The 26,588-nt window shown below is 37.0% G+C and overlaps 1 protein-coding gene across 2 annotated transcripts in view; it reads left to right on the top strand.

Annotated features, from left to right (window-relative positions):
- The window catches only part of supt3h (SPT3 homolog, SAGA and STAGA complex component), a 124,181-nt gene extending 101,336 nt beyond the window's left edge, over window positions 1-22,845 (top strand). For both annotated transcript variants that reach the window (XM_084097647.1, XM_084097648.1), the window contains exons 8-12: window positions 466-578; window positions 880-990; window positions 2,496-2,663; window positions 4,280-4,390; window positions 22,379-22,845. In XM_084097647.1, the coding sequence (XP_083953773.1) occupies window positions 466-578; window positions 880-990; window positions 2,496-2,663; window positions 4,280-4,390; window positions 22,379-22,420 (545 nt within the window). In that variant the 3' untranslated portion in view covers window positions 22,421-22,845. The remainder of the gene's footprint in view (window positions 1-465; window positions 579-879; window positions 991-2,495; window positions 2,664-4,279; window positions 4,391-22,378) is intronic.
- Window positions 22,846-26,588: the final 3,743 nt, after the last annotated feature.

The raw sequence follows: 26,588 nt of genomic DNA, 5'->3' as shown, positions 1-26,588 counted from the left end.
CTTACATGTCGCATTACACTGGCAGATTTTAGAATGTTGTAGGCAATTATTTTGCAAGTGATTACATTTTTAATCTGGTCTTGCCTGGATCATTGGTGTTAACTCGTGAACGTCCCCCATGAACATCTGACCCCCCCCCCTCCCCCCCCCCCCCCCCCTTTGAAAAATCTTGCTTCCAACGCCGGGGGGAACACGTTTCATGAGCGAACTCAAAGTTGGGAGGAATGCAAAGGTTTCGCTAGCAAACGCAAAGTTTCTCGGGGGAACGCAAAGTTTCTTGAGGGAATGCAAAGTTTCTTGAGGGAATGCAAAGATTTTGAGGGGAAACGCAAAGTTTCTTGGGGGAACACAAAGGTTTCGCGAGCAAAAGCATTGACTTCCCATGTCATTTTTTTTTTTTTTTTCACCACCATGTCCCTTTAGGAGCTCTCACTCAAAATGATTCAAATGATTTGCTCTGTTTAGCTAAAAAGGCCTCGAAATTCCGCGAGTGGCTGGACTGCAGCAGTCTGGATGTGAAGCCCAACGCCATGTCCATGGAGATCCTGTCGTATCTGGCCTACGAGACGGTGGCCCAGGTGAGCTGCCATCACACTGTTTTTTTCTGAGATCGCATTGTATCTCAGATAAACTAAAACTGTCTCATTTCAGGAAATCACTCTAACATTTGCTAAATTGGAACTTTACTTTCACTCCATCTCTGTTTCCAATGCAATAAACCCAGAAAGCCAACATGAAATTAGACCCCTGAAAATAACCTCTTTTGAAGCGTTTCAGTGCTTTGATTGTTTAATATGATGTTTCCTGGAAAAAAAAATATCATCTTGTTTTTCATATCAAGTGACATTGCTCATAAGCTGATATGGTTTTATATTTTAGGTTGTCGACCTTGCCCTGTTGGTTAAACAAGATATGACTCCCAAAACGGGCGATCCGTTTCAACATGCCATATCAGCAACTTTCATCCAGTACTGCAACTCCTCGGCTGAGGTAAACAAAACCATTTTTAGTTTACTCTTTGTTAGTCACTGTTGTTATTGTTAACTAAAATTAAATCTTAAAAAAAATTACATTTTTGTTAATTGAAATAAATCTGAAATAAAATAAGATATAAATATTAGATTAAAAAAAGAAAGAAACTTCTACACTTTTTAAACGAGAATTAAAAAACGTTCTAAATGAAAATGAGAAATGTTGGCTTGGCAACTAACTGAAATAAATAAGTTTTAATACTAAAATGACTATATGAAAATAAATTAAAGCTAAATATTAATATATAAAAAGCAAAAACTAATAAAAATGACAACAAAATTATTAAAATATAAAATAACATTAAAAAGAAAACTGAAAATATAAAAATAAAAGCTCATTTAAAATAAGTTTTTCTCTAAATAATATAATAGTATATACACATAAGATTAAAATAACACTGTTGTTAGTGAATGATATTTGGAAATTATAAGCTGTTGTTTAAGATTCAGTTCCCTCCAAAAATGAAAATGTACTCGCCCTCATGACGTTCCTGTATGACTTTCTTTTGTGGAGAAGTTTAGCAGAAAACAATGAAAGTGAATTGGAACGGATGCGGTAAAGCTGCTAAAATCGCAAAAGAACCATAAATGTGCCATAAAAGTAAAGACCACCATGAACATTTTTCAAAACATCTTTTGTTTGTAACAGTAAATGATGACAGAATGACAGTCAATCATTGTTTTCTAGTTCTTCTCAGGCCAGTTATTGTGCCAGTAATGTGTTTTTTATTTGGTTTAAGCTGCATGCAAGTGATATTCTTCACCAATGCATTTGTATGTTGAAATCCACTAATAAAATGTGTTTTATCAAATTAATTGCAGTTTGGTGAGTCTATAGAATACTTTAAGTGGCTTTACTGGCGTAAATGTATGAGTAGGGATGTGTCAACAGCTTTCTCCAAGCGCTTGTCCATTGGAAAAGAAAACCAAACAAGACTGTCCCGCTCCATGGGTTTGACCTCTCGCCAAGTAGGGCCGCCAAGTTTGTCCAAGGTGGTTTTGAGCTGCGGGATCCGTTCCATGGATGGACTTCTCTGTCACTGAAACCACAAAAACCTCATCTGTCTCTCTTACACTCTTTTTTCGGACTCGGCCAAGGCCACTCCGGGTCTGGAAGCGCACATGGTATTTTTTAAGCCTGAATTCCAGTATTGTTTTTCTCCTAAACCTTGGGGGTCGATGGTGTTCCCATGTGGCGAGAGTGACAGAATGACCCTGTGGTTTGAGCGATAGGACTGAGACGTGTCGTAAGACTGCAGGTGATGTTTTTCAGGGTTGTGTTGAAATGTTTTGTAGCCGTGACCTTTTTCTAGTCATTGTTACTTTTTTGTTGCCTAAAAGGAGTGTTGTGTTGTGAGAAGGTTGAGCACATTGTGATCTTCATATGAGTTGCAGTCGTCTAACGTCACTCTAATCAATAATTTGTTCACGTACATGTAAGTGATTTTTCTGGTCTAATTTAAGGTTGCAAGCACCAAAAAGGAAACGGACTCTCCAGAAAACACCCCTCCGTCCACTCCCAGCGGCCCACTGACGGCGGGACACCAGGGGAAGATGCACTCCATGGCCCAGGGCAACGGTGGGCCAAACCAAGATGGCAGCAGTAAGGTTAAACAGAGGAAAAGGAAGAAGGTACACAAATATTTTAGCATCAATATTATATTATTGTTATTTATGTTAATATTTTCCTAGCAATATGTTACAGATAAGTGTGATTACTGCACCTCTAGTGGTTTTTAAATGGAATTGCAGACTGTTCATTTGAAAAGTCTAACTGGGCTGGACATAACAAGAGTGGCTCAACCATTATTATTATAATATTTTTAATTATTCCCTTATTTATTTATTTTTTATATTATACATATACTATATATATATATATATATATATATATATATATATATATATATATATATATATATATATATATATATATATATATATACATATATATATATATATATATACATATATACATATATACATACACACATACTACCAGTCAAAAGTTTTGGATTGGTAAGATTTTTTATGTTTTTAAAAGAAGTCTCCACTCACCATTTATTGATAAAAAAAAAAACTGTAATATTGTGAAATATTAATACAATTTAAAACGGCTGTTTTCTATGTGAATATATAGTAAAGTGTAATTTATTCCTGTGATCATAGCTGAATTTTCAGCATCATTACTCCAGTCTTCAGTCACATCCTTCAGAAATCATTGTAATATGATGATTTGATGCTCAAGTATTGATGAAATCAATATTTTTACTCATCAAGGATGAATTAAATTGATCAAAAGTTACAGTAAAGACATTTATAAAGTTACAATAGATTCTATTTCAAATAAATGCTATTCTTTTGAACTTTCTATTCATCAAAGAATCCTGAAAAAATTGACACAACTGTTTTCAACTGTTTCATATATATATATATATATATAAATAAATCATAAATAATAATATAATATATTATACATTTTATAATATTAATAATAACATTAATAATAAATTGTAAATAAATAAATGTATAGAGTGTGTGTGTGTTACATACACTATGTATTATTATTGTTATTATTAATATTAAATTCGTTCACTTTCATGTGCCAATTTAAGCTGGTCCAATACAGCTGGACTGTATTTTAAAAATCCCTTGACTTCCATTGGTCAGACGAACAGATAGTCCTGCCCCAACCCACAACATTGGGCCACTCAGAAAACACCCTAACACTGTTTATTTTACACTAAAGAAACCCTGAGGTTATTCTAATATTTGTCATAGATTCCAGCCTCTTCATAAGCAATAGAAACATTAGCGAGGAATAAGTCTTAATATGTTCCTATTCACCCTGTTTTACTGACTCCAGTTTCTCTGATCTTTATTGCAAACATCCAAACAGGGAAGTTGTTTTTCCATCCGACTTGATACCGAGTTGAAATTGTTCCCTTCCCTCCAAGTGACTTCAGAGACACTGCAATTACAGCCAATCACACGCAGCACTAACGTTTACTGTCAAACCTCTATATTTCAGTGCTGACAGTTCATAAAGCATCAAATGACACATAGCATTTATATCTCTCCGGAGGTAAAGCTCTGGCCCATCCTCCGATTTTGATTCCGAAAAGCGTGCGATTGTGTGTGTGCCGTGTCCTCGAGTCCTGTGTTTGTGCATTAAACTGCAGGACTCCCACAGTGTTTTTGAATTAGCAATAATACGAGCTGTATTTTCTCTGTCTTCTTCGTTGCAGAGCGCGGCGGCCTGTGGCGCGGAGGCTCAGAGCAGTGCCATCCAACCAGCCCACATCAGAGAGGCCATCAGGCGCTACAGCCACAAGATTGGCCCGCTCTCCCCCTTCTCAGTACGTAATAACAGAGCCGTAAAAGAGTTATATTTATAATCGCAGCGCAGCCCCATTTTAAAGTGGTCAAGCCCTAAAGTATTGGAATTGTTTAGCGCAATTTGTGGTTAGTGTAATTTTCCTCATAAAAGTCACATAATTCTACTGGAGAATTAAATAAGCGGAATTTCGATCCTTTTTGGAAATACAAAGGAGATTTAATTTTGTTTTGTTTTCCGTAAGTTCTGTTTACAGCTGAGAAATGCCTGCTTATTCCGCGCACTTACGTATGCGACTCTGCAGCTCGCCGACTGCGAGTTATAATTTTCCATCAGGCGCAGAAGTGTGGGAGTCTAAGTGCTAGTCTGCATTTGAGAAATGGCTTTTGGAGGCTTTCTCACAGCCAATTTGGAGGCTTTTGCTATTGTGGTCAATCTGCAATTCACAGGTAATGAGCAATTTACCACTGACGGCCTACTTGATCATTCCCGAGCCAACAGCCCGCCAGAAGACCTGGCAAAATCTGTTCTGCATGGCTGTTTTGTGTTTAAAATACTGATATTTGTTACTTTTCATTATGACGTAATACAGTTATCAAATAGCAAAGCACTAGATCATGGGCTGTTCTGCTTTTAATGCAAGTAGGCAACGATTTTTTCAATAAGATCCTTCAAGAACACGCAAAACCTTTTGCGTTTAATTTGTTGTATTATTCAATTTTATTTTATTTGGTTTTATTGTATTGTATTCATACAACTGTGCAAATGGTAGAAAATGTACAACACAGCTCTTGGCATGGAAATACCATCAGCTGCTGGCATGGCATTCCAGTTTTATTTCATTTTACAGCAGATTTAACTCGTGTTTTACCAAAGGACCTCCATGGAAATCCACAACATCCTGGGATATTTCCGTCATGTCTCTTCCATGTTTTTTGGCCAAATATTCAGTAAGAATTGCTCTGCTGTTGAAGAGGCCTTTGCAAACCAAAGTGTGATCGAAGCACTTTCTTATTACATCTCTAAATTAACTTAAAAGTCTTACAGTTTCAGTGTCACCAAGCAACGCAGGACAACTGTGACTGGATAGGGTCATTTCCATGGCATAAACACGAAGCCGACATGTATAACTGTAGGAAACTGGGAGTTGCTCAGGGACACCGTGTATTGTTTAATATATAAAACAGGTGTTATATGGTTTTCCAGGGTATGATGCTGAGTGAAGACTTCCAGATGTTCTCTAGTGCCACTTGCGTTCGCCTTTGATGAGTAAATCTCAGCTCCTTACTGGGAATGGCACTGGAATAATTAGACGGGGGGATGCGAGTGACTGAGTGAGTGCCGTCAGAATGGAGTTATCATGTAATTGGCTTGGTTTTATTGCGACTGGAGCCAGTTTAAACCCATGATTAATTGCACCAATAAGCAATTTTCACTCTGGTCTTTAAAAAAAAACAAAGGTAGAAGTAAGGCCTTGTTTGGAAGGTTGGGCATATATGTGGTCGCTGACAGACGTGAGGCAATTTCTCATTAACGTGTACGGTTATCTATTGGGCCGTTTGGTGGTGCGTTTACGTTCCAGATTGCGCTGTGCATATGAGCCAACCGTTAAGTCGACGTATTAACTTCAAATGCATATGAGATTCTCAACACTCCCCCAGCTTGAAACGAAGAGAAATAGCCAATCTGGAAACGGTTCGCTTTCACTCAAGTTTCACCATCGTGAATGTGTAGCATTATGTAATTTAAATGTCTGCCCCAGTGACTGTTGTTGGAGGCTTTATCGGCCTCAAATTACCAAAATCAAGTCATTGTGAGATTATTAACTTTGAAATTGAATTAAGAGGGTAACGCAAGACCTAGAATCATTCAGAGATCATTAGATTACACTCACGCACAGGGCAACGCGATTACCTCCCCCGTCCGCAAGGACAGTAAGTCACCGGCCAAGAAGAAGTATAATTTTATTTGAGTCCAGAGTCTCCTGTTGTGGAAAATCGGCTCATCAGATGGAATTGTTTTTCCTTTTGTGTTTGTTTCTGCCAGTTTTGAAGATGCCTGGCGAAAACATCCTTTTCTGATGCTTAAAGGGTTAGTTCACCCAAAAATGAAAATTCTGTCAGTAATTACTCACCCTCATGTTAATACAACCCCGTAAGACTTTTGTTCATCTTCAGAACACAAATTAAGATGTTTTTTATGAAATCTGAGAGCTGGCTCACTGCTTCATACTCTTCTATGTAATTAAATTTTGCCTGCCCAGAAAAGTTAGTAAAGACATCGTTAAAATAGTCCAAGTGACTACAGTGGCTCAACCTTAAGTTTATCAAGCGACTAGAATCCTTTTTGTGCAAAAAAACCCCTAAAATAACGACTTTATTCAACTATCCATTTTTTTCCGTGTCAGCCTCTGACGCGAGTTCACGAGAGCGCCACGACGCATGCGCGATAACTGAGAACACATTGGTATCTAGGGTGTTACTATGTGGTCGCTAATGTGTTCTTTGTGGTTTTTGAGTACATTGCTTTGCATTTGCTATGTGTTCTAACTAGTTGTTAGAGCATTGTTATGCTGATGCTGTGGTGTTTTGAGTGTTTTTATTTAGCATGTTGTTTGGGTGTTTCTATGTTGTTGCTAATGTGTTCTGGGTGGCTTTTAGTTTGTTGCTATATGGTTGCTAGGCTGTTCTGACTGGTTTTTACAGTGTCTCTATGCCACTGCTGAGGAGGTTTGAGGGTTTTTTAGTGCATTTGCTATGGTGTTGCTATGCAGTTGCAATTGTGTTTTGAGTAATTCTTTAGCACAATGCTATGTGGTTTCTAAGGTGTTGCTATGCAAGGGGTTCTGGGTGGTCACTAGGTGGTTGCTAAGGTGTTCATGGTGGTTTTAAGTACATTGTTATGTGGTTGCTAGGTGTTCTAATTGGTTGTTAGAGCATTGTTGCTTTGGTGTTTTGAGTGTTTTTACTTAGCACATTGCTATGTGGTTGCTGGGTGTTCTGGGTGGTTTTTAGAGTGTAAGTATGCGGTTACTTGGAAGTTCTAGTTGATTTTTGGGGCGTTGTTATGCCATTACTAAGGTAGTTTGATGGGCAGTTTTTCCCAGTGCATTGCCTAGGATGTTACTGGGGGTTCTGGGTGGTTACTAAGGTTTTCTAAGTGATTTAGCATGTTGCTATGTGGTTGCATGGTTGTTTTAGGTTGATAGTGATAGAAAGAGTAAATATTGCTTTAACAAAAGCTTCAGACAAGCACAAAAGTGTATCCTGAAGAGCTAGAGATACGTTCATCGTTGCTAGATCTGTTCAAATTTCATTGGCCCTTATGCATGTTTCGAAATTGCTGTGACAGCAATATTTTGTGCCTTACTTACAGTTTCCACCGGTCTTGCTTTACGTAAGTCTTTTTGCCAGAGACAACAAATGGGGGAGTGATACGTCTCCTCTCTTGTTTATTGCCCCATCGTCTCTATATCTGAGGATGGACATCTTGTACTGGGCTGCTGACATCCACAGAACTCTCTGTTTCTGTGCCCTTTTCAATGCCTCATAAATGCTGCATTATAAACGGCCCATTGGACCAGGTTTTACATCCCTGAATTCCAGTTGTGTCCCTCGTGTTGGCATCAGACGCCAGTTCCTGTGCTCAGTGTCTACAGATCCATTGAAAACCTTCCCTAACAATTACACATTTACAAGTAGAGACATTCTTCCCTGTGGTTTGAATAGCTTGTTATTACTCCATGAAATTGCTTTGTGGACGTCAAGTGAACGGTCAGACTGGCAGAGTCATACAGAAGTGGGTCAGTTGGAATGGGAAAACGGCATACGGTAGTCTTCCAAAGAGGCAATATTTTATCGAAATGATATTCAAACCTCCCAGTGCAGAAATACAGCCCAAGTACTGGCGCCATTTGAAGTAAAGCGTAATATTTGTCTTTGAAATACGTTTATCAGAGAAAGAACAGCACTCTTCAGTAATGTCCAACTTCCTGGATTATGAGCCTTGAACACAAAGAACTGTATTTGTTTTTATTTTACGCCAAAGTGTTGGCAATGGCGGCCTATCTTTTCTTATTTGTTGAAGCATTGATATAAAAATACTATGCCATTAGAAGCATGAAGCCGAGCGTTTGGTGCCAGAAAATGCTTTGCTATTTCTCTCTCTAGATTTATGGAGTCGGGTTTTTTTTTTTTCTCCCCCCTCTCCTTCAGTATAATTTCTGTTGAGCCGCATCTGGAAGTATTTATTTCAGTGCCATGTAATCCATCTCGTGGCGCAGTAAACAGACTGGCTATTATTTTTTGAATAAAGTCTCATCTTCAGGCTTCGAGAGAGCGGAGTGCTGCCTGCGAGTCCTCCTGGCTGTTTCAGATGCTATTGATTTACGGTGGGTTTTTCCACATGCTGACCCCCAAATCCCACTTCACAGCGAGGTGGTGTACAGTACGGCCCATTAAGTCAGAGTTCTGGGGATGCACTTCCCCGCTGGAGTGCGCTGGATCTGGCTGCGTTTCGACTCCCCAAATAACGGGGCTACGCAGCACAATAACAACTCTAATCCTTTGCCCAGAACTCTCGAAGGTGCCGCTTTACTCTAAATCACGCCGCTTTTAGCATTTCTTCGGTTCAGACTTGAGGATAAAGCTCAAATTCTGATTATAATAGAGCTGTTTACAACATACTCTCATTGGGTATTTCCAAAAGAAATTAAGCAATATCAAGATCTATTGGGTTTTCTGATGCCATCACTTTTATTTACTTATTGGGACTATGCCATGACTTGGATCAGGGATTCCCAAACTTTTTTTGGTCAGCTGAACCCCTTTGACCTAAAAGATTTACTTCTGTTGGTCTACCTTCTGTTCTTTCTTAAACATAATATTGATGTTATACACACATACATATTTAAGAAAGAACAGACAGAAATACAGACAGTTGATGTGCTGTAAGTAAATATACAATCACACATATACACACCAAAAAAAAAAAAAAACGTGTTTGGGTGGGGTGGGCGGGTGTGTACATGTGTACTTCTGTGAACCAGTTTAGACCATTGAATTGAGGACAAAGTGGGTAAATTGAGGACCTTTTGAACTCACTATATCTTAAGCCTTAGTTTTAGGTTTATTTATTCATTTATTTTTATTTATAACCTTTATTTGACCTGGAAAAACTCTTGAGATTTAAAATCTATTTTACAAGAGGGTCCTGGCCAAGACAGGCAGCACACTAGCTAAACATGAAAAAACATTTAAACATGAAAACAAATAATTAATTACATATACGAAAAAGGTATACAATATCAGTGAAAACAATTACAATCAGGTAAATCCGTGACAGAGTCATTTAAAATGCTCTTAAATTCATTTAGAGAGACCAACTCTTTAAAGCACAATTTATCTTCTAACTGATTCCAATCAGACAGAGCAGCATAACTAATTGCCCTTTTCCCATATTTGTACGGACTTTCTGGATGTTTAAAGGATAATGTTCCTGTTAAACGAAGACCAAAAATATTTACACCTTTTTGAATGATTAACTGTTGTAAATAAAGGGGAAAACCCGTTATATAGTTATATAAAGAAGTACCCGTGCTTGTGTCTATGAATTGACAGCGTAGGCCATCCAACCAAAAAGTACAGTAAACAATGATGGGTAATGGCTTTTGAATTGGTAATAAACCTTAAAGTTCCATGATAAACTGAATCCAATGCCTATAAACAATGCTTAGGTGCCTGTAGATAAATAATATCACAATAATCTAACACTGACAAAAAAAGTAGCAGCTACTAATCTCATCCTTGCTTCAAATGAAAGACATGACTTAACTCTAAAGAAAAAGCCCAATTTCAACTTTAATTTCTTTACAAGATGCTGAACATAGGGCCCAAATGAGAGAGTCATCAATTAAAAATCCCAAACATTTATATTGAGAAACTATTTCAATCACTGAACCTCAGTAATTCAACATGGACTTGAGAGTGTAGGCTTTCTATTTGAAAACATCATTAGTTTAGTTTTAAATCCCTCAATGTATGCTGAACTATACATTAAAACGGATTGAAGATAATTCAGGGCCTGATCTAGTGTTGTTGCAGAGGAATAAATCACCATATCGTCAGCATATAAATTAAAATATGAATGTGTAATGTTAATCCCAATATTATTAATATATAAAATAAATAATAGTGGCCCAAGGACCCATACCTGTGGTACGCCTTAAGTCGCAATCAAGGTTTCCAAAGGGACCCCCCCCCCCCCCCCCCCCACCCCCAAATTGTATACATAGAGTGCTACCCAATAAATAGTTCACAAATCATCCAACAGCTTTCACTGATAAACCTACACTGATAAGCCTCTGCTTCAGTATTTCATGATTTAAAGTTTCAAAAGCGTTAGATTAGTTAGAATAGTGATTAAAAAAGAGTGACGCAGTGTTTCTTATTGTCTAGTGAAACCATTAGTTAATTTAATACTTTTAAATTTGCTTTGGTTGTACTATATTTTTTCCTCAAACCTTATTTGAGGATAAACTCTTTTAATTGATCATTCACAATTAATTCCAAAACCTTAGTTAAAATAGATCATTTTGAGATAGTCCTTGTAGTTATTTAGTACAGTTGGATCACCCCTTTTGAATAATGGCACACCATAAGCTTCTATCTCTAGATAGAAGATTTCATTTCTAGATAAAGAAAGATTAAAAAGATATGTTAATGGTGGAGCAATCACATCAGCTGCCAACTTTAAAAAAAAATATGATATATTAACTAAATATATAAATAAATATTAACTTCTAAAACTGTTACTGGACTAATGACTTTCATCAGAATAAACATTTAAAGTGTTGTCAAGGGTCAAATTATTAGGTGTTTAAGGTTAGGGTTAGGCACTAATAAGGCACTTGTGATGGTCAAGGTTATAGGGTCCTCAAAAAGAGAAATCATGTGTTTGTAAAAATGTATATATATATCACTATTTTTATTTGACATAAAAATATGAAGGCAGAAGATTATATATAATTATTGTTCTTTTTTTATTTGTGTTAAATTAGAACCCTACTAGTAATCGGTATCCACACCATCCTGCTCATTCTACCCATGAATCCTGGACCTGATGATTTTACAGACACCGATACGCGCGCGGAGAGAGAGAGAGAGAGAGAGAGAGAGAGAGAGAGAGAGAGAGAGAGAGAGAGAGAGCGGGAAGACGGTCTGAAATTCGTTATTGCATTAAAACCCACACTTAGCCTTGTCTATTTTCCTAAGCCCTCTGGATTTCAGATCGAAGGCGTTTGAAGGAGGTTCTGACCCGGGACGACTGTACATTGATACAGTTGAACTTGCAGGCAGACTTGAGCGCTGGCAGTCTGACGATGGGGAAGTCCCGGTCATACGCCATCTCGTATGGACCGCAGCCTTGATCCAATTCAGTCGGCTCCAAGCAGACAGGACCACTGCGCGTATCCCTGTCCTCTCCCTCCTCCCGGAGCTCTCGGCGCCAGCACACACACACACCAGAGCTCGCACACATTCCCACATCTGTCTTATGCTGCTCATGAATATGCACAAGCAGGAGTTACACTTATGGTAACGTCTCATTACGGTCGGTGAAATGCACAATCATGCATCTTTCTGCTATCTTGTCTTTACATGCCTCTCAGACCTTTCATTCACACGTTTGTAAAAGGTTTGTCCACCCAAAAATTAAAGTCCTGTCATTCATCATCATTTACTCACCCTCATATTGTTCCAAGGTGTGAAAGTCGTTTGTTGGAAATCTTGCCTTTTGCCACAACTCTCAAATCCCTTTTGCTCTCACTTTCAAGTTTAAAAAAACGAAAGTGTGAATGAGATTTAAGAGCTAAGGTTGAGGGAAATTTTCAACAGCCTTTTCCTCGCAAAGCTATCGTTTGATTTCAGAGGACATAAAATATAGCGTACAATTTGCATGGCTGTGTTATTTTCTTTCAGAATCATCATTGGCTGGTAGAAAGGATAAGTTAAAAACTGTAGCATTCAATTTTAAATTCATTTTAAATGGTTAAGGAAAATAAGATTAAGAACCAAATCATTCAGAGGCGTGTTTAAAATGTGTTTAAGAATAATGCACTGAGCTTTCAATCACCAGTGAAGACAGAAAGAAAACAAAGAGGGCTTTTTTTTATTATTCTGTGAAGAAAAGTTAGTTTAGGATTAGTTAGGGAAGCGCCTGATATTCTAGAGTAGTCTGTCCATGGAAGCATTGTATGTGTTCATGCTTATGGAACACTTTAATAAAATTGTGTAGCCTATACATTAACACTATCCTACACACAGGTTAACATGAACTAACAATACTTTCTAAGCCTTTTTAAATCTTTTTATAAATATCTACATATACCAAATTGTATAGGCTATTAAAGGGTTAGTTCACCCAAAAAATGAAAAGGGTCAGAAAGCTCTCAGAAACCCTTGCGGCTTTGGAACAACATGAAGTTGAGTAATAGATGACAGAATTTTCATTTTAGGGTGAACTAACCCTTCAAAATAAAGTGATATGACATCATTAAGGACTAACATGAACTAACTTTGGGCTTTAGGGGAAGCATTTAAATAATTATATGAATTCCAGAATCAAATGTGAATCGTTTCAAATAGAAGCTTTCTGCGTTTGTGAAAATCGAATCGTAAGGCTATGAATTGTGAATCGAATCGATTCACTGTCTACCCAAAGATTCACAGCCCTAGTGTTCCACAGAAGAAAGAAGTTCATACAGTTTGGAACGACATTGGTGTGAGTAAATGATGACAGACCGTTCGTTTTTGGGGTGAACTATCCCTCTCTTTTTCTCATCCAGTCTTTTGGGTGAAGTTCCTGCCCAAGGCTTAGTCTGTGACAGATCTTTGTTTTTCTTTGCTGGTATTTATGTTCTTTTTGTACTGAAGTGTTTAAATGTATTCCTGAACCTTTTGTCTAATGTGTGTCTTGGCCTGAGAACTTTGTGTAAAAATGACAAGAAGCGAACTATTGGAGGTGTTCGAGGCTGAAATATGCACCCCACTCGGTTTTATGGTGCATGCGATGGACTTGGTTTTGTTTATTGACACTAACAATGTTTCTGTGTTCATCAAACCGGCCGGGCACCGTAAAACAATGACTGTCTGAAACGGTCACACGAGAACCGTGGCACATTGTTTATGACAAGAGGTAAACAATGCCTGATGGCCACCATTTTTTTATTTGGCATAAAAATAAGAGGAACGCAGAATGAGATTCTAGCTAATGAGTTACATATGCGAGTTCTCAGTGCAGGACTGATAATTGGAGTGTCATCTCTCGGCGGAGAGGAGACTGTTTGTCTCTCACATTTACGCGTCCGCCTGAGACTCGACGGCCAACGAGAGGACACAGCGGTGCTGATCAAAGATAAACCTCCTCTCTCCAGGGGTCATCCTTCTTTTTTCTGCACAATCCTGGCAATGATGCAGCTTAACAGGCTTGAAAAGAGAAGTGCAAACAGTTTCCTTCCTCACGCAAACAAGACGACTAAAGAAGCTTCTCTTTCAACTTGGCTCGGTTTTTGCCTGCCAAAACGACCAAAGCACTAGAGAGTTATTTTATGAGTTGAGCTGTTCTCTCCCTGTAATGGCGATTAGATCACGCTGGGTTTAATATTAGAGTAATTCACCTCTTATAACTAATGTGTGTGTGTATGTGTATATATATACATACACATACACATATACATATACATATATACTGTATGTATACACATACTGTATATATGTATAGATACTGTATGTATACACAATATAAATACACATTTTCTTACATAATAGGTTGTCCTTTTTGGTCCCCATGAGAAATACAGCTTATTAAACATACTGAGTGATGTTTTTTTGAAAATGTAAAAATGCTGAAAGTTTTCTGTGATGGGTAGGGTTAGTGTAAGAAGATAGAATGTAGTTTGTACAGTATAAATCCCCATAAAACATGAAAACACAACGTGTTTCCAGTACACGCATATAAATATAACAAGACACATAGTAACATTTAAGAAAACCATGAATAAGTAGAACTAATAGTTATTCTTAATGTTGAGAACATTTTTTGCATTTGTGGTAAGATTAAAAAAGATAGAGAAATTAATACTTTTATTCAGCAAGGATGCAATAATTGATCAAAGATGACAATTTGTAATGTTACAAAAGATTTCTCTTTAATAAATGCTTAAATAAATGTACTAAATAAATGTAATAAATACTGTTCATTGAACTTTCCATTCATCAAAGAATCCTGAAAAAAGTATCACCATTTCCACAAAAATGTTAAACAGCACAACTGTTTTCAACATTGATAATAAGAAATGTTTCTTGAGCAGCAAATCATCATATTAGAATGATTTGTGAAGGATCATGTGACACTGAAGACTGGAGTAATGATGCTGAAAATTCAGCTTTGATCACAGGAATAAATTACACTTTAATATAAACTCAAATAGAAAACCATTCTTTAAGTTTGTAATAATATTTCGCAATTTTACTGTTTTTACTGTATTTTTGATTAAATAAATGCAGCCTTGGTGAGCAGAAAATACTTTTTTTTTTTTTCAAAAACAGTGTAATAGCAACTTTTGAATAGGTTTATTTATATATTATTTAATATGTATATACTTATATCAGTACAATATGGTAATTTGTCACGCTGCTGTCTAAATATTGGTATCGGGCATGGATAAACCTACATCACTCGACCACTCTTCAAACAACATGACAGCGAGTAAATCATATAGTTTTTTTTGTTCTGTGACAGTGGGCTGTCTGTAATGAGCCATTGTAAATAAATAAAGCAATTAATGTGTTTGTGTGAGCCTTTTGACCTTTGTGTACACAACTGCAATCCAAGAGCAAATAATCTTGCTCATGAATATAAAATCCACACTATTATTTCTCTTTAGATTTTGTGTCAGGCTCACACGGTTGGAGAAAATCATTAATTCACATCATGCCACCAATGCAAATTTAACAGCTTGCGCGGATAACCGCCAACATGTGTTGACCATTCATTCACAGAAGTGAAGGACACGAGTGCGCGTCCAATAAAGCCTTCCAGACCCCTGCCAGTCTTCCGTATCCACCGATCCCAGATTTCTGATCCATACGCTCTGGATTTCAGCAGAGCCCGTAATATATCCAGGCAATAAAAGCAGCGAGGGTCAGTTGCTGGGCTACTGGAATGCGTTTTTACAGCGGCGCTTCTGTACGAGGACTCTGAAACCGCACGCTCTCTTCCTTCTTGTACTGTCAGCAGGCGATATTTCATCAGAAAGCCTCTCTCCACACAGATGCTTCCTCTGCCCATGTTGCAGATATTTTCTCCTGGAGTTGTTCTTGGACCCCGTGGGCTGGGTTTCGCCCCGGCAGAGGTGCCACCCACTGCCAAGGCCACGGGCCTGGGTGAGCCCGGTCTGAACCCGGAGACCTCCGTGGAGTGTTTCCATAAGGGGGGAGCGGAGGTCTTACTTAGCACTATTTATCTGCAAAAATGGAGATTTATGAATGGTCGAGCAGAGGCATCGCGAGGCAGTTTGCAAAAAGCACAAAGGCGGAATGTTTCGCCCGCGTTTGAATTTGCCCTGTGTTTATATATTGCAGTTAATGGAATTTAGAATGAGCTCAGAAGCGCTCTCAGATTCAGCCTCCGTTTCATCAGTGTCCTTTTAAATTTGACTCTGTCATTTATATTTGCTCTTTGCACTGCACAATTTCCCAGCTTGAATAAGTTGCAGGTGCTAAAATGCATTGTGCAAGTGTGTTTAGCGAATTCACTTCTTGATTTTCTCTTTCACAGCATTATTTCTGTTCACAGAAACAGATGTGTGACTTTTTAGGTGGGTAAAAAGTTGTGAGATATCTTCCTCAACAGAAATTCAGTAGCACAAAAATGCCACTAAAAGTCACCGCTGTTTCAGTTTGTGTTGTTAAATGTGGGGCTAATATAATGGGATATTTGATTGACCTAAAATGAGCTCTGAAAACACTGAAACATGAAGAAAACACTCCTAAGTCTTGAAACAGCAATCTACTCTGACATTAGGCAAAATTATATATATATAAAAAAAAAAAAAAATCAAGGCTTTTTTCTAAATTAGTACAATCGGGGTTTTTTTTATAATTTAAAAAATAATAATTTTCCATTTTAATACGTTTCTGGTCTCTATGTTAGATGAAATAGCTGTTTCGAAGTGTATTTATAAATGTGTATATATACAGTCAAACCAAAATTTATTCATACACCTTATATCATTTGTGATATTTTTTTTACTAGTGGGTGCAGGACACTATAGTTCATTTATGTAAGTGAGGATAGCAAAATAAAGTAAACTGTGACATATTATACCAAAAAATTCTTCATACAGTGACTACCAGTAAAATTTATAAAAATTTGGGACCAAAAATTATTCAAACACTTTGACCTGACCATGTTTTGCTTAAGTGTTTTTTCTTTAATTGCTAATGTGACCGTTTTACACCACAGACTGAACAAAATTAAGCATTGTTGGTAAATCCAGGTGGATGCTGCACATTGGTGGTGGTTGAGGAGATTCCCCCTTCCATGTAAAACACTTTGAGTACCTAAAAAAGCGCTATATATAAATGTAACAAATTAAATGGTTGACCTAAATTGGTATTATCTAATTGTATACTTAAATTTAACAGCTGACAGATATTTTATCTGTACAGAGTCCCACGTGGCTATGCAGAAGCGATCAATAATTCTGTATTATAAATTTTTAAGGCCAGACAAGAAGTTTATTGAGGGTTGGTTTGTAAAGAAGGACTAAACGCCTGCACGCATATTCAAACGCGCTTACCTATAGACTAAACACCTTGGAACCTATTTCCGGGAGTGCGTTCTCGAGACACCAGGCACTGTTTTGTGTGGATGGGCGGCCGGAGCACGTTAAGGGTTTTCCTGTTAGAATGGTGTTGTGTTAGCGGCCCCTAAGTTAATAACTAATGATCTTCGCAACGGAAGTGAATCAATCAATCAAACTAACTTTAGCTGGACAATAACTTTATCCTAGAGCTGTTGTAAAGCCAAAACAATCTCTGTTACTGTAATTTCCTATTATCACTGTAAAGCTGCTTTGAAACAGTCTATATTGTTAAAAGCGCTATATACTGTAACTGAAGGTGACTTGACTTGACTTGACTTGACAGTCTATCAGAAGAATGGTTAAAACCAGTGAAATATCAACTGATTTGATAACTCTTGAGTTCTTGTCATATTTTATTACCATTTTCTAAACTATAGCGAATAAACTGTGATAATGTGAGAAATGTTGAAGGTGTCTGAATACATTTTGGTTTGACTTTTTGAAATATTTGAGAAAAACAAATAACTGCATATGTTTGGTTAAAAAATAAAAAATGTAAAAAATACATCTCTCAAATACATCTCTCATTTCAGACACTGTCCCACACTGTACGAGTAGTCGAATTTGTGCTGTTTTCCCTTCTTTTCCGTTCGCAAAGTATAAATAATTAGCAGAGGGGAGGACAAGGCTTGAGACGCCGCGACAGGTCTCATGTGCAGACGTCAGGATGAAAATATATTCCATACAGGAAGGAACTCTTCCCTGAGATATATCTCAATTGCTTCCCCTTGAAACATGCACATTATATACATATATCAGGGTGGATTTCATGGCTATTTATTTTTCAGGATCTTTAGGGAACTCCTCTTGGTCAGCTTCCTTGAGGATGTGTATTTTTATGTTGGAAAATAAGCCTGCGATGTTGTGCAAGGCCGAATGTAACTGAGAATTTTGCTGTGCTGGAAAAATCCAGCTTTTAATAAAGCACCATTCATTCTCGATCTGTCGAGCTGAGGGAAACAGAATCAGATCAGAATTCACTGAAATTTAAATCGATCAGTTCAGTCAGCCAAAACTTTTATATTGCATCCGTTTTTCATTCAAACATTTGCAGTTTGAAATGCTTGTTCATATATGTTATGTTTTAAATGGTTATTACGGCATTGTCGATGTATCAAGTTAAATTTGAATGCAGTTTTTCCCACATCCAGTGTAACGGATACAGGTGTAAACGCAAGAGCGTTCCTGATGCAGTCGATTCTTGACCGGAGGATCGTATGTTCTCCTTTTCCTCGTTCTTCCTGATTAGCAATCCGCTTCCCAGTGTGCTGATCCTATAATTTGACTCCAAGATAATGACCCAAAGAAACAGAAGTCGCGAGCAAATCAAGCCTCGACCTTTGAGCTTTGATATGCGGGAATCTCGCTTTATAAGTTCCAGGTTGTCCGATGTGGAATGAGAGCTTTCACATTCATCCTTTCTCTTTTTTGTGTGTTTTTTTTTTTTTTAAGTCAGTTCATGTTTCTAGGCCTGTATCCAGTTTGAGTCGTCTGTTTTCCTCTAACGTCTGGGACCTGTCTCCATTTCGCTTTTGTGTCCCGTTAAAATGCCAGCCAAATGAAGAGAGTACGCCATAATACGAATGCAAAAACACACGCATCAAAAAAACAAATTGTATCGCATGGAGGACGAGGCCAAACAGCACACATCTGGTTTGAGTTCTCCATTTCTTTTATGATGAGGAAATTAAATGACATATATAATAATCTACCACCCAGAGTGGGTTTGGATTCTGTCGGCTCCTTCCTTTTTTACCCACAATGCAGCTGTATGTGCTGTATTGTCCTGTTCCTGCAATGGTTTCTCCCTGTGGTTGAATAATCATAATTAATAGTGCTATAACAGGCTGTCAGAGGAGTTTGCCGTGTTGAGTTCATAAAGACACTTGTTATTTTTATATGTTGCCCGTGACTGCATCCGCCTTTCACCCCGGGATTGTGGTTATCTGATGGTTTTGTTCATAAAATACAGATCTCTGTTGGCAGAAACATGTCTTAAATAATTAAAATTATGTTTGTGTGTGACCACTTGTTACCATCCAACCAAGTGCTTATGGTAACTCGAATGACAGATGATGTTAAACATTAAACGCCTCATATGAAGGTTACGCAACTAACTGAGAACATCACATTCATGTTGGTTTATACCGTTTTTTAACAAAAGTTTTGTTTTGGTGGCTCTAAAAATGACCTGTGGTTATCCAGATAATGATTAATCGCATCCAAAATAAAAGTTTGTGTTTACATAATATATGTGTGTACTGTGTCTGAAATTGTCATCGTAGGTGCATGTCCACTGTGAGAGACATAATCTAAAAAAAAATCCAGAAATCACAATGTATGATTTTTTAACTATTTATTTGTATGATACAGCTGCAAATAAGTATTTGAACACCTGAGAAAATCAATGTTAATATTTGGTACAGTAGCCTTTGTTTGCAATTACAGAGGTCAAACGTTTCCTGTAGTTTTTCACCAGGTTTGCACACACTGCAGGAGGGATTTTGGCCCACTCCTCCACACAGATCTTCTCTAGATCAGTCAGGTTTCTGGGCTGTCGCTGAGAAACACGGAGTTTGAGCTCCCTCCAAAGATTCTCTATTGGGTTTAGGTCTGGAGACTGGCTAGGCCACGCCAGAACCTTGATATGCTTCTTACAGAGCCACTCCTTGGTTATCCTGGCTGTGTGCTTCAGGTCATTGTCATGTTGGAAGACCCAGTCTCGACCCATCTTCAATGCTCTAACTGAGGGAAGGAGGTTGTTCCCCAAAATCTCGCAATACATGGCCCCGGTCATCCTCTCCTTAATACAGTGCAGTCGCCCTGTCCCATGTGCAGAAAAACACCCCCAAAGCATGATGCTACCACCCCCATGCTTCACAGTAGGGATGGTGTTCTTGGGATGGTACTCATCATTCTTCTTCCTCCAAACACGTTTAGTGGAATTATGACCAAAAAGTTCTATTTTGGTCTCATCTGACCACATGACTTTCTCCCATGACTCCTCTGGATCATCCAAATGGTCATTGGCAAACTTAAGACGGGCCTTGACATGTGCTGGTTTAAGCAGGGGAACCTTCCGTGCCATGCATGATTTCAAACCATGACGTCTGACGTCTGTATTACCAACAGTAACCTTGGAAACGGTGGTCCCAGCTCTTTTCAGGTCATTGACCAGCTCCTCCCGTGTAGTTCTGGGCTGATTTCTCACCTTTCTTAGGATCATTGAGACCCCACGAGGTGAGATCTTGCATGGAGCCCCAGTCCGAGGGAGATTGACAGTCATGTTTAGCTTCTTCCATTTTCTAATGATTGCTCCCACAGTGGACCTTTTTTCACCAAGCTGCTTGGCAATTTCCCCGTAGCCCTTTCCAGCCTTGTGGAGGTGTACAATTTTGTCTCTAGTGTCTTTGGACAGCTCTTTGGTCTTGGCCATGTTAGTAGTTGGATTCTTACTGATTGTATGGGGTGGACAGGTGTCTTTATGCAGCTAACGACCTCAAACAGGTGCATCTAATTTAGAATAATAAATGGAGTGGAGGTGGACATTTTAAAGGCAGACTAACAGGTCTTTGAGGGTCAGAATTCTAGCTGATAGACAGGTGTTCAAATACTTATTTGCAGCTGTATCATACAAATAAATAGTTAAAAAATCATATATTGTGATTTCTGGATTATTTTTTTTTAGATTATGTCTCTCACAGTGGACATGCACCTACGATGACAATTTCAGACCCCTCCATGATTTCCAAGTGGGAGAACTTGCAAAATAGCAGGGTGTTCAAATACTTATTTTCCTCACTGTATATGTATATATATGTGTGTGTGTGTGTGTGTGTGTGTGTGTGTGTGTGTGTGTGTGTGTGTTTATATATACAATATAATTATACACAGTACACACACATACATTATGTAAACACAAACTTTTATTTTGGATGTGATTAATCGCGATTAGGGCGAAAGCCCTAATATTTTTAAATTAGATAATATTAAAAATGGTCATGAGCAATTTATTGTTTAACTATTTCAAGTATTTTGTAAAATTGAATAGAATTATAATAGATAATTCAACACAAAAGAAATGAAGCCACGTCATTGACCCATACAGTACTTTTGCCATCCTTCACAACCAATTTTCATTCCTTCAAAAGCTTGGAGTCAGTAAGATTTTTTTATTTTATTTTTATAAATTAATGCTTTTATTTACCAAGGACACATTCAATCGAGTGATAAAAAAAGTGACAGCAAAAGTATTTATAATGTTACAAAATATTTAGATTTAAAATAAATGCTTTTTTAATCCTGGAAATGTTTTTTTATTACAGTTTCCACAAAAATATGAAGCAGCACAACTGTTTTCAGTATTGAAAATAATAAAAATGTTTCTTGAGCAGCAAATTAGCATATTAGAATGATTTCTGAAAGATCTTGTGAGTAATGATGCTGAATATGTAGCTTTTGCATCACAGGAATAAATTACATTTTACAGTATATTCACATAAAAAAACAGCTATTATAAATTGTAATAATATTTCTAAATCTTTCTGTTTTTACAGCCTTGGTGAGCATAAAAGATTTATAAAAAAAAAATAAAAAAATCCCAAACCTTTGAATGGTAGTGTATATTTCTACATGATGATTTTAATATTTCAGTCTCTTTTAAACATTCAGGCCAAAATATTTAAATCATAAAACATATTTGCAACCTAGTTGTTTTACGGTTCAGAAATAAAATATGTGAAGCATATAACAACTACTTTGCAGTTCTGTGGACCCTCACAGTTACACCCCTGTGACATTTTTAAAGTCAAGCCTTCAACAGATCAGAATGCCGTTTCCCCAAATAGATTCATAAACCACTTGTTAACCACATTTGTTTTGTATCTGCGTTTCTAATAGACGAGGACGGTGTCTCGTAACCCACAGAACCAGAAATACTTCGATTAAACATTAAAGAGGAAAAAAAGGCTGCACATTCCAGCCCGTGTCGTCTACGAAACCGGAAAACAAGAGCCGGCCTTCTGCCTCTGTGGAACTCCAGTGTAATTCATAACACATTTCCTCTTCTCTGCTGTTCCCCGACAGAGTGCCTACCGCAGGAACGGGATGACTTTCCTGGCCTGCTGAGGTGAAGAACGCGAAGGAGTGTGTCTGTCACGGAGTGTGTCTGTGTGTTTGCATGGGAAACACTGTGGACTAGCAGGAATCTGGATTGGACTTATGTTTTGTTGGTGTTCATGTAAACTCGAGCAGTGAAAGTTCTCTTTTGTAAACAAGGTTAATTTTTTATTTTTTTAGTCGGTCATAACAATTTTTTTTTTTTTTTTTTTTTTTAGATGATGTGTAGAAGCTCAGGAAGTTCTGTTCCTGATGTTTAATTGTCTTTCTTTATCTGGAATGTTGGATAATGAAACCCATCATCAATGATGCTGTAAAACTTTTTTTTTCAACTGTAATATCTTGCTTTTGTATTCATCTTTGTTTGGATTTAGAGGTTTTAATTTCTTTTTTTATGTTCCAAATCTTAAAATAAAGTATGGTCTGTGTTTAAACTTTTATGTATTTACTTTATATTTTAAAAAAAAATAAGAACAGAACCATGGTGAATACCATGGTATTTTTTTGTTTTGTCAAGAAGGAAGAACGCTTAATAGAGTCCCTTTTTCAATCTATTAGCTGATAGATTACTTTATCACAAAAAAAATAAAAACTATATATATATATATATATATATATATATATATATATATGTATATGTATATATATATATATACATGTGTGTGTGTGTGTGTGTGTATATATATATATATATATATATATATACATGTATATGCATGTATATGTATATATATGTATATATGTGTAATGTATAATATATATGTGTAATATATATTTTTTTGTGATAAAGTATTATAAATTCATAATGTAATAGTACAATATTATAAATTATATTATAAATAATAGTTATATTATATTTTTGTTTCTTTTAAGAATATTTTTAATGAATAATAAATACTGTCTCTCTTATTTTCTACAAGAAAAATTCATGGGATTCAATTGTTTTCTAACACACACACACACACATATATATAAAAAATAAAAAAAATCTTGCCAATCTAAACCTTTTGAACGGTAGTGTGTATATATATATAAACATATATGTATGTATATGTATATAACCACACTCTGCAGTCCACACACACAGAACTAGGAGAGTCACAGAAAGGTCATGAAACTTATTAGATCAGTAGGTGTGGAAGCCCTGCATAGTATTACCATAGTACATCTGTCCAAAAAAAAAATGCAAACACCAGAATACATTTTGTTTCTTTTTTGTTAGTAAGAAAGTCAGTTTTGAGATGCCAGCTTCAGGTGGGCGTCACGCGTTACCCTGCGTTTTTGACTCAAAAAGATCAGAGCTCCAGCTTCTTAGAAGACCGCAACATAAATAAAGCACACGAGCACATGACCTCATTTTCCAGCAGTTCCTCGAGTGAGACGCACTGACTTTGAGGTTTACCCAGCATAGGTATCAAATAAACACCAGTCATATTGTTTCTAAAGTGAACGTGTGGGCTGAAGTGTGTTTCTCCAGTTCCCGCTGACAGTTATGAACGAGCGGACTGCAGATTACTGTCGTGACCTCAGGGGTCAGTGTCCCGCCACAGGTCAGCGAGGGTTTGATGGTAATGCCCTCTGGGGGATCACAGCTGTAATGTTCACCAGAAAACTGATCTAATCACATGGCCAATTGGAAAGGGTTTGCCTATCTGAGGATTGTCAGCTTCTCTTAGCCTTGATTTGTGCACTGCTATTTTCTTCAGAATGTCTTGCTGCGTACAGCAGTTTTTGAAAGAAACTAGTATGCATCGCATTCTTTATTATGTGTATATAATCATTTGTGTTGCTAAATAATGTGCAGCACCACATGTCATGCCTAGCAATGCATCCCAGCATGCAATACTTGACCTTCCATGTGCAATGTGACAAATGACCCAACGATGATGACTCCCTTCATTAAGCATGCAATGTGACGAGGCCATGTGACAACAATGCATCAAAGCACTAGTTTTATAATGTATTGTTTATTGCATATTAGTGGTATAATGTTTCATTATGTTAATTTTCTTGATGCATCGATTTAAAATCCTAGCAATGCAACTATATCAATCTTATTTATGACTTTTAAAATTGTTGAGTGTGTTTGTTAATTGGCCTAAAATGCTAAAATACATACAGTAAATTCATTTATACAGTATACATTGATATATACGATGGTATTACTTTTAAGGAAATCATTTGTGTTGGTCAAAACTGCAGTCAGCTTTACCATATTTAAACTTTTATAGATTTGAATATTTAAATGAGCTATTTTTGCCTAAAGATTAGAAGCATTTTAATTATTTTTAAATGACTTTTTATAAGATTTACTCAAATTGTTAATGAATTAAAACTGTTTATTGAATTATTCATTTTAATTATATAATTATAAATAAATATAAATAATTATATTAATTATAATAAATTAATAATATTAATCATATGATGTTTAATAGAAAAGTTTGACTATGTATGTAGTTTCAATGTGAATCCATTGATTTGAATCATTCCATTCATTCATTCATTTTTTATTTATTTTTTAATGATCTTATTGAAGTATGCAGTATATAGTATGCTAGTATTCCACTGTGAACATCGTCATAGGCAATACAAAAAGTAGAAAAGGTTGCTGTTGAGGTTTGACTTTCCTACAGGCCTGTTAACTCGTCTGTCATCGACTCTGCTTTAGTTTAATCCAGTTTGATGTCTTCATGTATTGACCTGTTGCGTTTAAGCAGATAATACTGATGTCCCATCCCAAATGCCTTTAATGTGTGCACATTTTTCTGTCAGCACCTTATAAACGTCCCACGGTAAAAATCCTCTATGATATTTCAAGGTGTCCGGCGTAAGCTCGACGTATTGATGTGTAGATCCTCGTAAATTCGGCCATGTGAAACCCCAGAGCTTTTCTCACAGGAGATGGACAGAGATTTATGGGAGCTGAAGCGATCTGAAAGCCTGCTTTTTATTTCATTTTATTATTCACACACTCGCTTCACGTCTGCTGACTGAGTTAACGTTCCTCCACTTCAGGGGCCGTTACAGGAACATCCCGACTCCAGGATCCGGTCCTGTCTGTTTACATATGTTCTGTTTAGCTTGTCAGATCTTCATTTAATACGGCTATATACGACTTGCCGTTAATTATGACAGGTTTTAAATGCTGAAAACCTTTTCATTTATACTGCCTAGATCAAACTTGCTCAATATTTTAACACGATTATTAATCAATATTAATAGCTATTGACACGTTTGACACATTGCAGCTGCGGTTCTTATAGGGTTAATGCACTTAAAATAATTTCCCATTCCCCTTATTATTATTAATAGTAGTAGTGGATATAGTAGTGACAACCACAATATGCTGCAAGACACCAATGTTCAGTAGTTAGTTAATAATAATTAATTATTATTATCATCATTAACAATAATAATAATGATGATACCCAAAATATGTATTGCTTTTACACAGTGGAAACTACCACAATATGTAGTTATGTAAAAATATTATTATTATTAACTATAATAATAATACCCAAGATTGATTGTTTTTATACGATGGAAACAACCACAATATGCTGCAAGACACCAATGTTAAATAGTTAGTTTATTATATATATGTGATTTTTTATTATTATTATTATTCCTACTACTATTATTATTAATAATGATGATGATGCCTAAGATTGATTGATTGATTTTATACAGTGTAAACAATTGCAAGACACCAAATTATTTATGGAACATATGTGACTTTTAACACGTTGTATAAAGCAGTTTTTAGTAAGTTACTGGCCGCATGCTTTTACTCAGGCTAAATAAAATGACTGTAACAAGCCTCCTGTGGATTATTGTTTTATTAAAGCAATTTTTTTCCCACTTGTGGCACTGAAATCTCCTTTTTGGTTCAGTCCTCTTTTTTTAACCATGAAAGTACCTGTTCCCCAGCAGTGTGTGCTCTCGCTGTGACCCCGGACCCCTGCCACACGCGGGTCGTCCTTCACGAGCGGAACCCCACGGGGGCGTCCTGTCACAGCACGTGCTTCACGGGCCGGATACGGGCCGGATACGGGGCTTGTCAGGTCACCGCTGCTTTGAGTTATGGGACACCAGAGTCTGCTTATCTGTAAAAGCAATGCAATGATTCCCATTCCAGATCGCTGTGAAAGCCATACAATAGTGCAGTCAGTCT

This window comes from Abramis brama (genome assembly GCF_963993115.1).
Source record: "Abramis brama genome assembly, chromosome: 21".
Taxonomy (NCBI): Eukaryota; Metazoa; Chordata; class Actinopteri; order Cypriniformes; family Leuciscidae; genus Abramis; species Abramis brama.
This window is presented reverse-complemented; position numbering and strand designations above follow the sequence as displayed.